Genomic DNA, 15,125 nt, shown 5'->3' with positions numbered 1-15,125 from the left:
TCCCACATCTCCCTCTGGACAAGTATGTGAAATATCCACAATATGGAGATATTTGGGTAAATTCATTGTTGCTATAACTCAATTCAATGGTGCAACACCCAGGATAAATTTGTTTCACTGTCTGGGAGTTAGTATACCAGATCCACCACACCCTGTAACATTGTATATGTCAATGAAATGCTGAAAGTAAAGAAACAAATCCAGGTGATCCAATCAATGGCTCGTTGTACCAGGAAGCCCAATTATTCTGCCCTTACTGGGCATGGCTCTGATTTCACACAAGTATGAAGAAAGAATAGCTGAGTCAGGGCAAGTCAGACATGAATCCAATCTGTTTCATCTAAGAGTTTGTGTGCACACACAGTTGCACTGGTTTAAACTAAAGATGTTATTTTAAACTGATTTAGTTAAACCAGAATATGAAGCTGAGATGACACTCTGATTTCATTTTAAACTAGGCTTATTTCAGTGACATTGGACTCTTGGGTTCTATTCTAGGGTCTGCTGTTGTAGGCACAAACTCTCTGCTCAAACTTGACGCCTTCTACCTATTCCTCTCCAACCTGTCTCAGTCCTGGTCAATATAGCAGCAGTCAATGGAGCAGGCTCTGTCACTTTGTGGTGATGGCGCATACAGTTAGGTCAGCCCCAAGATCTGTGTAAGGCTCAAACTTGCTCAGTGAGGTGAGAAGGTTTGGAAATTTTACCTGCTACAATTGAAGAAGTCTCTACTGAGCATATGTTAACTGATTTTTCAAAGGCTTATAACTTGGCCAAATTTGGGCAGATGTTCACAATGATTGCAAAACGGTGTTATAATGGGAAATATCAGGCAACCTCAGTAACAGGCTGTGCTCCCAGCTCTACCTACAATGATACCAAATATAGTAAGTAATTTGACACACCTATTTTTTTACCTGTACAAACATTTTCATCACTGAATTGTTAAACAGCCTGTTCCCAGAAAAAGTGTGCCTGTAATTTGATCACATTAAAACTAATAATTCAGAGTCAAATTTAAGCTACCTCTTCCAGGGATGTGTACTCAAAGATATACATTGAAGGGAAATTGTTGCATCCATTCTAGGCTCCCTAAACACCTGCAGCAAGGACATTCTCAGCTGGAACCTGGGGAACATGAATGTAAAAGTCCAGGCCACATGTCCACTCCATGTCTGCAGATTACTCCTGCTGCACAGGGTGACTGCAGGGCTTTGGTCAGGTTAGTATACATGTCCACATTCACTCTGGGTTTACACCACCACTTCCAACACACAGCTAATAAGGTTTGAATTTAATCTTGTGTCTCTTCAGAAATATTAGGAAGAGATATAAGGGAAGGGAAGAACTTTGCTGATGAGCACCAGTTATAGGGAGAATTTGTCTGCCCTTTTCTTCAGAGTTCGCTGCAGTATTTCCCCTCCTAACAGCCTCCCTGTCATAGGCCATGTCTACACAGGGACACCCAGAAAAGTTAAGGTGAATCAACAAAAAGTGTGAAGTCGATGCACATAAATTATGTTATGCCCATCCCCTATGGTTTCATTCAGGAGTAAGGTAGTCTTTAGGTAACTAACTTCATCATCCAAGGATCTGACTGAACTTTCCTGAGTGTCCCCATGTGGGAAAGCTCAACAATGCCATGGCTAGATCTTCTCCTCTGTTGTTACTACTACATAAGGTGTCAGAATCATGTTGCTTTTGCAGACTTGAAGTCTACCCTGCATCATCCAGCCAGGTAAGGCAGTCTGCCAGAACCAGACCCCTGCTACGTGTTGCATGGAAGTAGTGAATGAAGATTCCTTACCTGTTGCCTTTTCAGGATTATTGCACATGAAACACTGCCACGTTCCTGCTTCCTCACTGTATCCAAATAAATCAAAGAACCTCACTTCTTCCAGATGCATCTGTACATGGTCCAGATCCTAGGGCAGTAATAAAAAATTCACAGTATGAATGATCCGATTGCCCCACAATTTATTACTTGTAAAATGAAATCATATGGGTGAGTGCTGGGAGTTTATAAATAGCATCTGGTGAGCATTGAGCTTTGGGGGGATTAAGGTCTAGTAGAGTCCCTTCTCTCATGTTTTGTGGCAGCAAACACCCCATCTGGGTGGATCTATTAAAAACAGGGTGTTTTCTTTTCTCTTAACAGAAGCAGCTGAAGTTGTAACTCTTCAGAAGGTAGGATTTGGGGAGTTTCTGATACTCTTCCAGAGCTGTGCTCTGGCCACTCCCACCTGCAAGCTTTTGCTCTGGCCACTCCCTCCAGCTGCAACTTCTTTACTACTTTCAGCTTCTCTCTACGGCTTCCTTTTTTTTTTTTTTGGACCCATTAGGCTTCAATGGTCTCTAGTGACTACACCGCTGGGAATTTCCTCCCTTTTAAATGGATATGAGGCCACAACACAGCCTTAATCACTGAATGGTAGGTTGGGGCCAACTTTTTTTAAAAGACGGACTAGAGGGTTTTGTTTGCCAGAACTCAAACCTCTGATGAGCAGCACTGATATTATGAGGTTTAGTTCCAAAACTGCAGTAACAGGTTAAATGAATCTCATACAAACTGTTTTCCTAGCAAACCTTAAAGGAGTCACTATCCCAGCTGTGGATTGCTGGACCACAGCAGCGTTCTAGCCTTGCCTTATCTCCTGGCCATGCCTCTAGAGCCAAGGGGAAAAGAGGAGCCAGCTACAACAGATCTATGCCATTCAGGGACTCCTCCAGTCGGAGGAATCCCCAGCTGGCTAGAGTCCCTGACTCTAAAGGTTCTTTGTGCTGGCAGACAGAGGAAAGGGGCTGTATTGCAGGGGGAAATTTGGCCCATTGTTTTCACAACTAGGGACCCTCCTGTACTTCTAAGATGGGGATAGAAATGTTTGAATACCTCTTCCTCCATAAAAGACCTCATCTCAACCAACTGCTGAGTTTGAAACAGACACATGCACAAATACCAGATACAGGGACATCTGCAAAAACACATTTATTGTCCCAAGGAGAGATGGCAGTCAAAGAAGCACATCAGAAAAACCTTCTAATTATAAACATTTAATTTCCATCAGCAGAAACAGGGCAAAAAGATTCTTCTGTCTGAAAGGAGCTGGAACATAAGTGTTTCCCAGCACACCAAGAACTAAGGATTGAAAAGCTGAATCTTTGGGGACTGTACTCAAGCATACCTCATGTTTGGTGTAACCAGGCTATCCGTGTCTAGGGTGCTTTCTTTCCTGGCACTTGAGCACTGATTCACTGAAAATGGCAAGTAAAACTTGACTCCTTTGCTCACTGACTGCCCTTCCCCATACCAGTGGGACTAACTCTCCTCCTACAGGGGAACCCTCTCCATTCATGGCACTCAGCTGGCTGCTTTGCTCTGAAATTGAAGAGCTTTCTCTACACTGACCATACTTGTTCAGCTGACTTGTCTATGGCAGGATAACTGGTAGCTACTTAGGCAGGAACCACCGCAGGTTTTTCAGAGGGAGACTCAGGCACAATGACCTGAGGTAACAGAGTAAGCAGGATGTGCCCAGCTAGCTTCTGGAAGTTTCCTTGGCTTTTAGTCCCTTGTATCAGTGAAGGAATAGCTTCCAAGAAGGGGACCTGAGCAAAATAATGGGCAGTGAAGTGCCCAGAGATGTGTTGTCCTCTCTGCCCTGGTGTGGTGTGGATTCTCTGTCATTAGACTATCACTGGAAAGCTGGGCACAAGGGTGGTGATGCTGCCTCCAATGTGTCCCCAGGGTCTTCCATGAATGACACATTGTGGAGAGATGAGTTGATAGTATCAGGGTTGAAAGGAAAAAAAAAATCCAGAGAACAGGTGCCTTCTCTATGCTGCTAAAATCACCTCTTGGGTGGCTAGGGTGCGTTGGCTATGGTGCCAGGGGATGGGGAAAAGGCTCAAGAAAAGTCTGTGTGGCAATCAGCAGTTGCTTGAAATATGCCATCTTGTGAGGTGGGAGGTAGTCAAACTTTTGGGGCAAGAGATTTCCTTATCCCTCACCTGCATCATCTGGAAGGTGTAAGGTGACTACTCAGCTGTGAAAATGGGGCATTATTTCTTGATGGATAAAGTGATTTATCAAGTGAAGAAATGGAATAAATGGAAATGACAATTGCTTAAAAATGTTAATTATTTTCTTTCAAAAACTACTCAAAGAAATCTGAAGGAATCCATGTAAGGTTCACAAAATAGCTGCTCCGTCACTCTTGACAAATGATGGCATGAGTCAACCCAATGGATTTTGGACTGAGTATAAAACTGGTTCTGTTCTTTATAATGTAGCCTATGTTTTCTGATAAAGAACTCTGAAGCAACTGACCGAAAATCTATGAGGGTATACATCTGGAAATACTTTATTTCTGGCAAAATTTAAACTGTGTTGTATAAATATTTTTTTTGGCATGATCACACAATACATTGCTACATAAGATTCTTTGTGTAATGCTAGGAATTTGTGATAGTGAGTTGGCTGCACATATTGGCTCAAAATCTGCAGTCAATCACCATGATGCAAATCTGAAGCAATTCTATTAGAGTCAATATTCTGCTTTCAAGTATACCAGCATTAACCTGGAGTAATGCCTTCACTACTAGAAGAGGAATATTCCTAGCTATTAATATTTTTTCGAATTATTCACGTTTTTCATTTTTCAGTGACATTGTAAACAGGAAACTTACTAAAGATAAGTGTACATTTAAGAATGAGAAACAAACAGTTACTGAAATCTGAGCATCTCCTTCATTCCTAATATCTTGATATTAGATAATCTACATGCACAACTGCTATTTAGGCCTTGTCAAAGGTATTCTGTTAATCTGATTATTTTAAAATGTTAATTTCAACAACCGTAAATCTCACAAGACAAAAGTAATTCAAACACATAATAACAAAACAATATAAATTAATACATTGGTATCAGTAACAATGACATTTATTTATTTCATTCTATTTAGATTTAATAATAAACACCCATACCTAGGCTTCAGGCTCCATAAGACTTCATTAATATCACAATAAAATACCAGTAACATTAACCATTTCAACAGGAATTTAAAGGCCTTCTGAATTGCTTCCAGCAAGTTGCTCAACCAAGATGATGCTTTCCTGGTTTTAGTGGGCAAATGATGTTATCAACCTGCTGCCAAACCAAACAAGTGAGCAAGCCAGCTGGGCACCCCTGAAGAGCCCAGGGAAGAGAGTAGGCTAACTGGCTGTTCTTGAAGATGTAGATTGTGAATAAAAGGCAAATGGATCACTCATCCACCTCTAGAACACAATGCAAGATATTTGCTCTTCCTATGAATTGGTGGGTATTGTTATTTATAGAGAATTGCTCACTTTTCTGCAGGTGATATCATCTGTGATTATTTGTGAAACAGAATAATACCTAGCACTATGCAAAGATCTCAAGGCTTGATGTTTGTGAAGTGCTCTAATACCCTTTCTGCGGATGGGGAAACTGAGGCACAGAGTGTTTCAGTCACTTGCCCCAGGTCACATAAATAAGCCACTCTCAGAGCCAAGATTAGAAAAACCCAGGTCTTGTGGCTCCCCATCCTATGCTTTATCCAACAGACAACACTACTGCTAAATAATTATTTTTCCAAACTTTATTTTAGTGTGTAAGAATGGAGCAGGTTATCAAAAACCTAAAATTGTTCACTGCAATCAGTTAACTAATCACAAAGGATTAGTTTGCCAATAAAGAGAAGAACTGGATCTCTTTGGCATTCTTGTATCACAATGAAAGAGTGCAATGCATGCAGACATAGGAAAACAGATACTTAGAGCATTAATGTCTGTTGACTGCATTCCCAACTATTCATATAAAGCAAACCCTTATTAAACACAGCTACTCTCCTAATCTCTCTTCCATAGCTAGACATATATTCTGAATGATTCTGCAGAGATTGCCATGTCTCCAGACTTCAGTAGGTAGGTTGATAAGACCTTCATCCTGTCCCTCAGTAACTTGCCATTACTTCTGATTACTTGCAAAAATATTTAACAAATTCCAGTAGCATTTTGAGAGGACAGTTCAGCCTGCTTTCTCCCAGGAAGAGAGAGTGGTTTCTTTAATCATTTTCAGAAACCCAGAGTTTCTGAATTTCCTAAGCTGATGTAGAACATGTGTCTGTTTGTGATGGAATGTACAGTATGGAGCTGGTATTGCCATGTTTTATTACATTTCGATAGACCCATAAACAGAAAAGAAAAAAGGTAAGGACACTTTTCTGAAATCTTTGATGAAATAAAACTGCAAGGGCGTCTGTATGTGGTGGGGGGAAAGAAGGGTATTTTGTTTTTAAATCTACTTTTTCACATTAGTATTTCTTTTAAGTGTCTTTCTACATGCAGAAATTGGATGGGCCAGATCCCCAACTGGTATAAACCGCCAGACCACCATTCATTTACACCATCTGAAAATCTGGCCTAATATGCTGATCTGTTACCAGAATATTCAAAGGTAGACTGTGCTAGAAAGTTTACATGACTAAGCACTTTATCCTGTCCCTTGGTACACCCAAGTGCCTAAGAGTTTAGTTAGTTAAGAGCTCTAACCCACAATTGCTTTTAAGAAAAGTTATGGAGTCCTTCTGCACAAGGTGCATTCTCAGCTTCCACTATAGTCACTGGGGGTTGAGAGTAGGTTGTGTCTTGCACGGTTGGACCTATACACAGTATAAGGCAAATTTTCCAACTGAAGCAAACTTCTGAAAAAGCAAAAGCTTTCAGGAGAGAGAGAGAGAGAGAGAGAGTGTGTGTGTGTATAGTCACACACTTGCACTTCTTATAGCCACTTCTGGTCATGTTTGAGAGACATTGAAAAAACTGCATTGGGCCAATGGTATTACACTGGACTCTAGCTAGTCTTTGTCTCTGAATTTCACAAGCAATAAAAAGAAATCTACTAAACAATAGGTCCAGATCCTGCTCTCAGAAAAGTCAGTGGGAATTTTGGCAATGAAATCAGTTTTGATAGGAACAATAGCAGGCCCTATATTAGTAAGCAAACCAAAAACAAAGAACGTGAAACCAGCCAACAGCTGCATAGCACGCGACTCAGTTTTAAAATCTCAAGAAAGTCTTTAATGTGTTTCATCTACTTGATTGTTATCCAGCATCCTAACAGTGTGTAATTCTACATCTTGATGAGTTTCCAAAGTTCCATTTTCTAGTTGGTTTAATTTTTTTAATTTTCATTTTACAGTTTCTTGATGTATTGTCCCATTAGTTTGGGAACACTGTTACCCAAGAACGTACTCTTACAAAAAAGGAATGATGAAATAACCCCCAAAGGGCTAAAAATAATAGAATTATGCAACAAATACTCTGCAGACTAACAGTTTGCTGGATGTGATTGGTAAAGTCCCAGTGTGGCTCATTGGCCCACTGGCCCTATTTAAGCCAGCAGCAGGAACAGGAAACTGTCTAAACAACTGGGCTCTGGCTTCAGCTCTGGCTCCTGGATTTCCTGGTATCCCACCCCAGCTTGACACTTGGCATTTGCCTTGCTGTTCCATACCTCCAACGTGTTTCCTGCTTCTTACCCCCGGTATCCTGACCTGGCCTGACTTTGGTTCCTGACTCATGGTTCTGATCTCCAGTTTGTCTCTTGGTTCTGATCTCCCAATATCTTGTCTTGTGACTGCAAACTCTGGCTTGGACTACTAGGTCGGCTGCCTTTGACCTTGGTGTGACACTCTCAGCATAGTGGGCTCATTGTATATAAGTGTGGACAGGGATTTGGGGAAGGGGACAATATGGAGCTAGGGGCCAGTCCCCATATGGAAAGGGGATACACCAGCCCTGAGGGCTACTGCAGCTGGCCATGAAGTGGTTCTACTGTAAACGCCACTAGACTATGAATCTGCCCAGTACACAGCCCAGTTCTTCAGATTGCATGCTGGGGTTCAATTTGTTCCTGAATATGCAGTCAGAAGTACATTCACATCACTTCAGTTGTCAGATCTCCTAGTTCATAGTACTGTGCCGGTTATTCCATTCTTGGCAAATGAGCTATTACAAGCTTTATTCTAAGTTAAAGAAAGAACAGCTTTATGATTTTGGAAGAAAAAGCTTGGATCTAGTTTAATTTAATTTTGAATATAAAGAATCTGTATGTGCATGATATGCACGTACTGGTATATGTTGCATCTGAATATAGCATGCAACACGATCACCTTATGTTTCAGATGTTTCCATTAACAACTCCTATTTTCAACCGTCATCACTTTAGTAAAAATAATACTTTGAGGTAGACGTTTTCCATACTTAGTTTTAGCCTGAGAAAGAAATTTTAAAACCACATCTGACAATTTAGCTCATCAAATTTTAGCTGAGATGTAAACAAAAAAATAATTGTACATGTTCTAGAATATTTCCGTACTTCACACAAATACGTCTGTTTTATAATCCTCTACTGGTCTTTTGCATGACATCTGATTAATAGCTTTGAAACAGTTTCCCCTACAATTCCTGAAACAGCAAATAGCTTTTAAACTGACAGACGGTAAGAATGGAGTGTGTAAAAATCATCATTTTCATAGCACCAAAGGCATTGTGCAGAATTGTGTGAATTTCCACAGGGCAGCTAACCAGTCCATCATGGCAGCTATTCAGACTTTTTAGCTTTTAAAATTATGTATGTAAATAGGAAAAAATACCTACATGTACCATCACCTGTTTTCATTCACGTTACTAGCAACTCCCATGAAGCATGTATGAGGGCTTAGGGAAACCTGGAGACATTTCAAAGTAAAATACAAAATGACATTTATGGATCCACCACAGAACTCAGAAATAAAATTCCTGCTGAGCACTGGTCAAAGCCCTTACAAGCTGGGTGTGGTTTATGTAAGAGGCCCCCCCATCATGAACAAGCCATAGACTGCCATATGAATAAACTGGCTGAAGAGGACTTGGCAAGGTAATCTGTGAAGAAAATACCTAGAAGAAACCAGAGCTACACAGCACTGAAGGCAAAAGAAATTTAGTGACATAAAAATTACTCAGTGTATAAAGCAGTTTCCTTTCAACACACAAACATACACAGAGCAAAAGAGGGTGGAAACAGGTTGTAAATTTACCAATGATAAAAGCAGTAGTTCTCAAACATTTTCCTAATTCACATCACCTCTTAATAGAGAGATGGAAAGTGAATGGGACTTCTGTTCCTAAGGAACTCTTGAAAATCCCACCAGTTGTCCACAGACCCACTTCCCATCCTGTTCTCAGTGTCATTGGCCACCTCGTCTCCCAAGTGCAAATGCTTAGCATATTTTTGGCAAGACAGCAATTGCTCACATGGAAAAATAATATAAAAAATTAGTTTATTTTAATGTGATTCAGTAGCTGGAAATAAGGAGCAGATGCCACCTGGACTTGATCCTGCTTTGACTTAAGTCAGCCTCAAAAATTCCATCGACTTCTTTGGAAGCAGGATTGGGCCCCATGTTTAATTGCTAAGATATGTATGATGCTGATATTGTGTGTGCACACATGTGCATGTGTGTAAAAGGTTTGCTTTCCAGTAGTTAAACACAGGATGGAGCCATCACATCTATTGCAAAGATCCATGTAGACAGGTTCTAAAGGTTGGTATAAAAATCACTTCCTCCCCCTCAACCCCACCCCAAGGAATAAATGTTTACCTTCTGGTGTGGAAATGTAGATTGAATCATCGCAGTTTCAAAACCATGTGTTCCCTTCAGCTGTGTCTTCTCCCACAGGGTTTCAAGGACTTGCACAGTGTTACTTTGTATGGACAAGGGTTCTGGAAACAAGTTCTGGAGAAAATATTTGAAAAGAAAATTTCAATCTGAGTCTTAAAATCGTATTGTTATTTCAGAATGCTACAACTACACAAAGTAATTGCTGTCCTTGTTACATCTTATATCAAGAGCAGAATATCTGACACTGACATTTAAAAACAATTCAGTGCAGTTAAGATGGATACGAATCAATGCAAAGTATATAAATCTGTGAAACTAAATAATTCCTGTATATGCCATTAGTTCTGAGACTATTTCTGTGCACAATACCTGGATTTCCCAGGTACTTGATTCATTACATTTTACATATAAGCTAGTACGACTATATACAGATAACATACCACAACTACCCTGTGTGCGCACATGTAAAACACGAGTATATAGCAGTGCTGGTAGTGGGGAGAGCACTGGACTCAGAAGACCTGGGTTCTATTGCTGGCTCTATTACTAACCTATAAGTGACCCATGGGCAAGTCACTTCACCTCTGTGTGCCTCAGTAAAGCGGTGTTAATGATGCTGACCAACTCTGTAAAGTGCTAGGAGATCTAATGTTGAAAAGTGATACGTGAACTAGCTATTAGTAGCAGTATTAGCACTCATTATATACTAGTATTCTGTCTCTTTTGGCAAAGGACCTGGGATGCATACATTGAAAGCCCAGTGCAGAGAGAAAATTAACTTCTTATCCCAGTCTCCTTTCTCAGCAAGACCTAGTCTTACCCCTCCAGATTCCCCATCCCAATCTCACAGCCCCGTCATGCCCATTTCTCCGCCTCCACTCCCAACTCCTTGTCTTCAGCCTTCTTGTCACCCAGTCCCAATTCCCTCCTTCCAGGCTCCTTGTCTTATTGGTCTCACTTCCTCCCCCTGGCTTCCAGTTACCCCTCCCCTCCACCTGCATTCTCTGTCCCCACTGGCTTGCAGTCCCAGTTTCCCTGCCAGGGCTCATTGTTCCAGTCTCCTTGCCCCGACAGTCCCAGTCTCCCCCATCTCCTCATCCAATCTCAGTCCCCCCCACCCCATCCCCCCATTTCCTCCCTAGTTCCCCAGCCCAGTGTCCTTGCCTGCTAGTTTCAATCTCCTTTTCCAGCCAGTCTCTGTCTGCCCCATCTCCCAATCCCTGTCTTCTTGCCCACCGAGTCCAAGTCTCCCTCCCCAACTCCCAGTTTCAATTTCCCTCCCAAACCCAGCAGCCTCCAAGTCCTGCACTTTCCCTTCCACAGACTCCTTGTTCTAATGTAATCCCCCTGCACACAAACCCCCAAGTCTGGCTCATGTCTCTTCAGCACTTGAATCATGTAGCTTGCTCCTCCATGCTGCCTGGGACCAGCAGGTAGGAGGCGGGGTATCACTGAGCACCCAAAAGACAAAAGTCTCCCTGCTCTGAGTTCTGGTGCTTGATCCCAGCCTGACCCACAGCAGGCTAGAGCTGCAATTGCAGGGAAAGCCTGCTCAACTCTGGGCTGACGCATGCCCAATATGGATGCAAGTTTCAGGCAATTTAGCTGCTAAAAATCTAAGATATTTCTACTGGGCATGCGTGAACTGTGATTTTTCAGAGATTTAGAACTTGGCCAAATTCAGGCATATTTTCACAGGAGTGGCAAAAGGCATGTCCCTGACATAAAGGCACCCCTTGCCAAATTTCTAGTCTAGTATAGGGGCACCAGAGGGATTCAAAAAAAGCGTCACCCTGATTTTTTTTTTTTAATATGGGCAAAACATATACTCTCCTAGACACATTCTTAGACATGGCTAAACCATTTTAGCTTACATTTTCCAGAACAATTTCTGCTTATGGGACACCTTTGCATGGAAAATTTCAACCCAAACAGTTAAAGTTTGGCAAAGTTACAAGCAACTGAAAACAGGGTCTTATAATGTGAAATATCAGACAACCTTAAAAATAGGGGGCACTACTAACACTGCCTATTATACAGTTTTGAGCCTGAAGAGACCAATTAAGCCAGAGGCTGTAGAGTTGACCTATATCATCTGATGCAAAATTTGCTGTAGGAAAAAGCTTAATAAATAAATCAAACTTGAAAAATTGACCTAGATTTGTTCCTCTTCAGCTGGACATTACGGTCTTGCATTTTCAGAAAATTTCAGTACTACTTAAATACCATGCTTTCTTCCTCCAAGACCATCCATTATTCTACCTTCATTTCTGTTCTTAATAATCATTTAATTGGAAAAACAGTCTCCTCTCAAATCTACAAAACAGCTCTGAAGTCAAATATTCTGCTCCTTCTATGAAGATAAAATCCACCCATCTTGAAATAATAAATACGTATAATAATAATTTGCAGTTCCACAACTTTCAGCCAAGGATTTCAAAGCATATTACAATTATTAACCAAGACTTTCACAATTATAGGGAGAACAGAAGACAGAAGTCAGGATCTGTTATGGAGATATGAGAGGAAAATTATTCCTTTGCACTCAACAAAAAGAGGATAATAAATGGCAAAACATTGCATTTATTCACAAAAATAAGGTAACTCATGGAATTCCTTGGATCTGGGACAAAATAACTATAAAAAAGTCATTTAACTACATTTGGTAAATGCTAACACATTATAAATATACTTTCTACCAAATTCATGCCTTGCACAATTCCGCTGCCGTCAGGGGAGTTACACCAGGGATGAATGTAGCATGGTATTTAATTTAAAAATGGTTAAATAGACACAGTATGTGAAAGCTTTTAGAGTTTCAAACAAATGAAAAAAGTGTAAATTACGATACATCAAACTTCATGTTACTGCACAATGGGGTTGAATAGTGAATACAACATAATAAGAACCATCATTTTTTCACAGAAGGGCATACACACTGCTATGTGTACAGTGTATTTGCAAGGACACAAAACCAAATGTTACTGACTTGATCCTGCACATCTGAAGCCCATGGGAGTATTGCTGTGGACTCACTGGCACCAGAATCGGGCTCTAGATGTTCAGCAGTAATTTTTACTACAATTATTTCAAAAGCAATAGAAGAATAAAGCTGCAAGGACCCCTATATCAACCAGTAATTCAGAATAGAAACAAAGCCATAGACATAAAAGATGGTAAAAAAACAAATTCCTAGGGAAATAAGGACTAGATCATGGTGTTACCACAAGCCCACAGGAAGGGGCAACGTAGAATTTCATTGCCCCAGGAGCACACCAGGGACAGAATGAGACTCTTAAGTTTGTTTACACTAGAGCTGAAAGGTGTCATTTTCATCTCAAGGAGACATACTTGTTCTAATTGCACTGGCATGCTAAAAATAAAACATAGCCCAGGTAGTGCAAGCAGCAGAAGGGACTAGCCACCCCAAGTATGATCCTGTCCAAGATCATGGGTTTATGCTCAGGGCAGCTAGCCCATCCTTCTGTTCGTGCTGCCACAGCTACACTCCTTTTTAGCACACTAGCTCAATCACAGGTATGTCTCCTCATACTGGGAATTACACCTCCCGCTCCAATGCGGAGTCACTGATCAGTCCCTGCTGCCCCCTTGCTCCAAAAGGGAAAATATTCTGGTCCTAGCAGAGTTTACATCCCCTTCTAGCCTGGCTCAGCTCTGCCAGCCAGTCCCTTGGAGAGGCAGAGCCAAGACTCTGGGGGATGAGGCTTTCTTCCGGCAACTCACAGAAGCTACTAGATTGCACGCCCTGGTTCTCATGGGTGACTTTAATCTTCCTGATATCTGCTGGGAGAGCAATACAGCGGTGCATAGACAATCCAGGAAGTTTTTGGAAAGCATAGGGGACAATTTCCTGGTGCAAGTGCTAGAGGAGCCAACTGGGGGGGAGCTTTTCTTGACCTGCTGCTCACAAACAGGGAAGAATTAGTGGGGGAAGCAAAAGTGGACGGGAATCTGGGAGGCAGTGACCATGAGTTGGTTGAGTTCAGGATCCTGACACAGGGAAGACAGGTAAGCAGCAGGATACAGACCCTGGACTTCAGGAAAGCAGACTTTGACTCCCTCAGGGAATGGATGGGTAGGATCCCCTGGGGGACTAACATGAAGGGGAAAGGAGTCCAGGAGAGCTGGCTGTATTTCAAGGAATCCCTGTTGAGGTTACAGGGACAAACCATCCCGATGAGTCGAAAAAATAGTGAATATGGCAGGCGACCAGCTTCGCTTAACGGTGAAATCCTAGCGGATCTTAAACATAAAAAAGAAGCTCACAAGAAGTGGAAGGTTGGACATATGACCAGGGAAGAGTATAAAAATATTACTTGGGCATGTAGGAATGAAATCAGGAGGGCCAAATCGCACCTGGAGCTGCAGCTAGCAAGAGATGTCAAGAGTAACAAGAAGGGTTTCTTCAGGTATGCTGGCAACAAGAAGAAAGCCAAGGAAAGTGCGGGCCCCTTACTGAATGAGGGAGGCAACCTAGTGACAGAGGATGTGGAAAAAGCTAATGTGCTCAATGCTTTTTTTGCCTCTGTCTTCACTAACAAGGACAGCTCCCAGACTGCTGCGCTGGGCATCACAACATGGGGAGTAGATGGCCAGCCCTCTGTGGAGAAAGAGGTGGTTAGGGACTATTTAGAAAAGCTGGACGTGCACAAATCCATGGGGCCGGACAAGTTGCATCCGAGAATGCTAAAGGAATTGGCGGCTGTGATTGCAGAGCCATTGGCCATTATATTTGAAAACTCGTGGCAAATGGGGGAAGTCCCAGATGACTGGAAAAAGGCTAATGTAGTGCCAATCTTTAAAAAAGGGAAGAAGGAGGATCCTGGGAACTACAGGCCAGTCAGCCTCACCTCAGTCCCCGCAAAAATCATGGAGCAGGTCCTCAAGGAATCAATCCTGAAGCACTTACATGAGAGGAAAATGATCAGGAACAGTCAGCATGGATTCACCAAGGGAAGGTCATGCCTGACTAATCTAATCGCCTTCTATGATGAGATTACTGGTTCTGTGGATGAAGGGAAAGCAGTGGATGTATTGTTTCTTGACTTTAGCAAAGCTTTTGATACGGTCTCCCACAGTATTCTTGTCAGCAAGTTAAAGAAGTATGGGCTGGATGAATGCACTATAAGGTGGGTAGAAAGTTGGCTAGATTGTCGGGCTTAACGGGTAGTGATCAATGGCTCCATGTCTAGTTGGTGGCCAGTGTCAAGTGGAGTGCCCCAGGGGTCGGTCCTGGGGCCAGTTTTGTTCAATATCTTCATAAATGATCTGGAGGATGGTGTGGATTGCACTCTCAGCAAATTTGTGGATGATACTAAACTGGGAGGAGTGGTTGATACGCTGGAGGGCAGGGATAGGATACAGAGGGACCTAGACAAATTGGAGGATTGGGCCAAAAGAAATCTGATGAGGTTCAATAA

The 15,125-nt window shown here is 41.9% G+C and overlaps 1 protein-coding gene across 10 annotated transcripts in view; it reads right to left on the bottom strand.

The window, feature by feature from the left end:
* The window catches only part of VEPH1 (ventricular zone expressed PH domain containing 1), a 183,927-nt gene that overhangs the window by 58,690 nt on the left and 110,112 nt on the right, over positions 1-15,125 (bottom strand). For 9 of the 10 annotated variants that reach the window (XR_012160752.2, XM_073359569.2, XM_073359567.2 and 6 more), the window contains 2 exons: positions 9,664-9,798; positions 1,808-1,925 (listed from right to left, as the gene is read on the bottom strand). Coding sequence is in view for 9 of the 10 variants with exons in the window: in XM_073359569.2 (XP_073215670.1) it covers positions 1,808-1,925; positions 9,664-9,798 (253 nt within the window). In the remaining variant the exon portion in view is untranslated. Of the gene's footprint in view, positions 1-1,807; positions 1,926-9,663; positions 9,799-15,125 lie in introns of those variants that run through there. The other variant, XM_073359579.2, reaches the window with a different exon arrangement.

This window comes from Lepidochelys kempii, chromosome 9 (assembly GCF_965140285.1).
Source record: "Lepidochelys kempii isolate rLepKem1 chromosome 9, rLepKem1.hap1, whole genome shotgun sequence".
Classification (NCBI taxonomy): domain Eukaryota; kingdom Metazoa; phylum Chordata; order Testudines; family Cheloniidae; genus Lepidochelys; species Lepidochelys kempii.
Note: the sequence above shows the minus strand (reverse complement) of the source record. Positions and strands in the feature narration are given on the sequence as shown.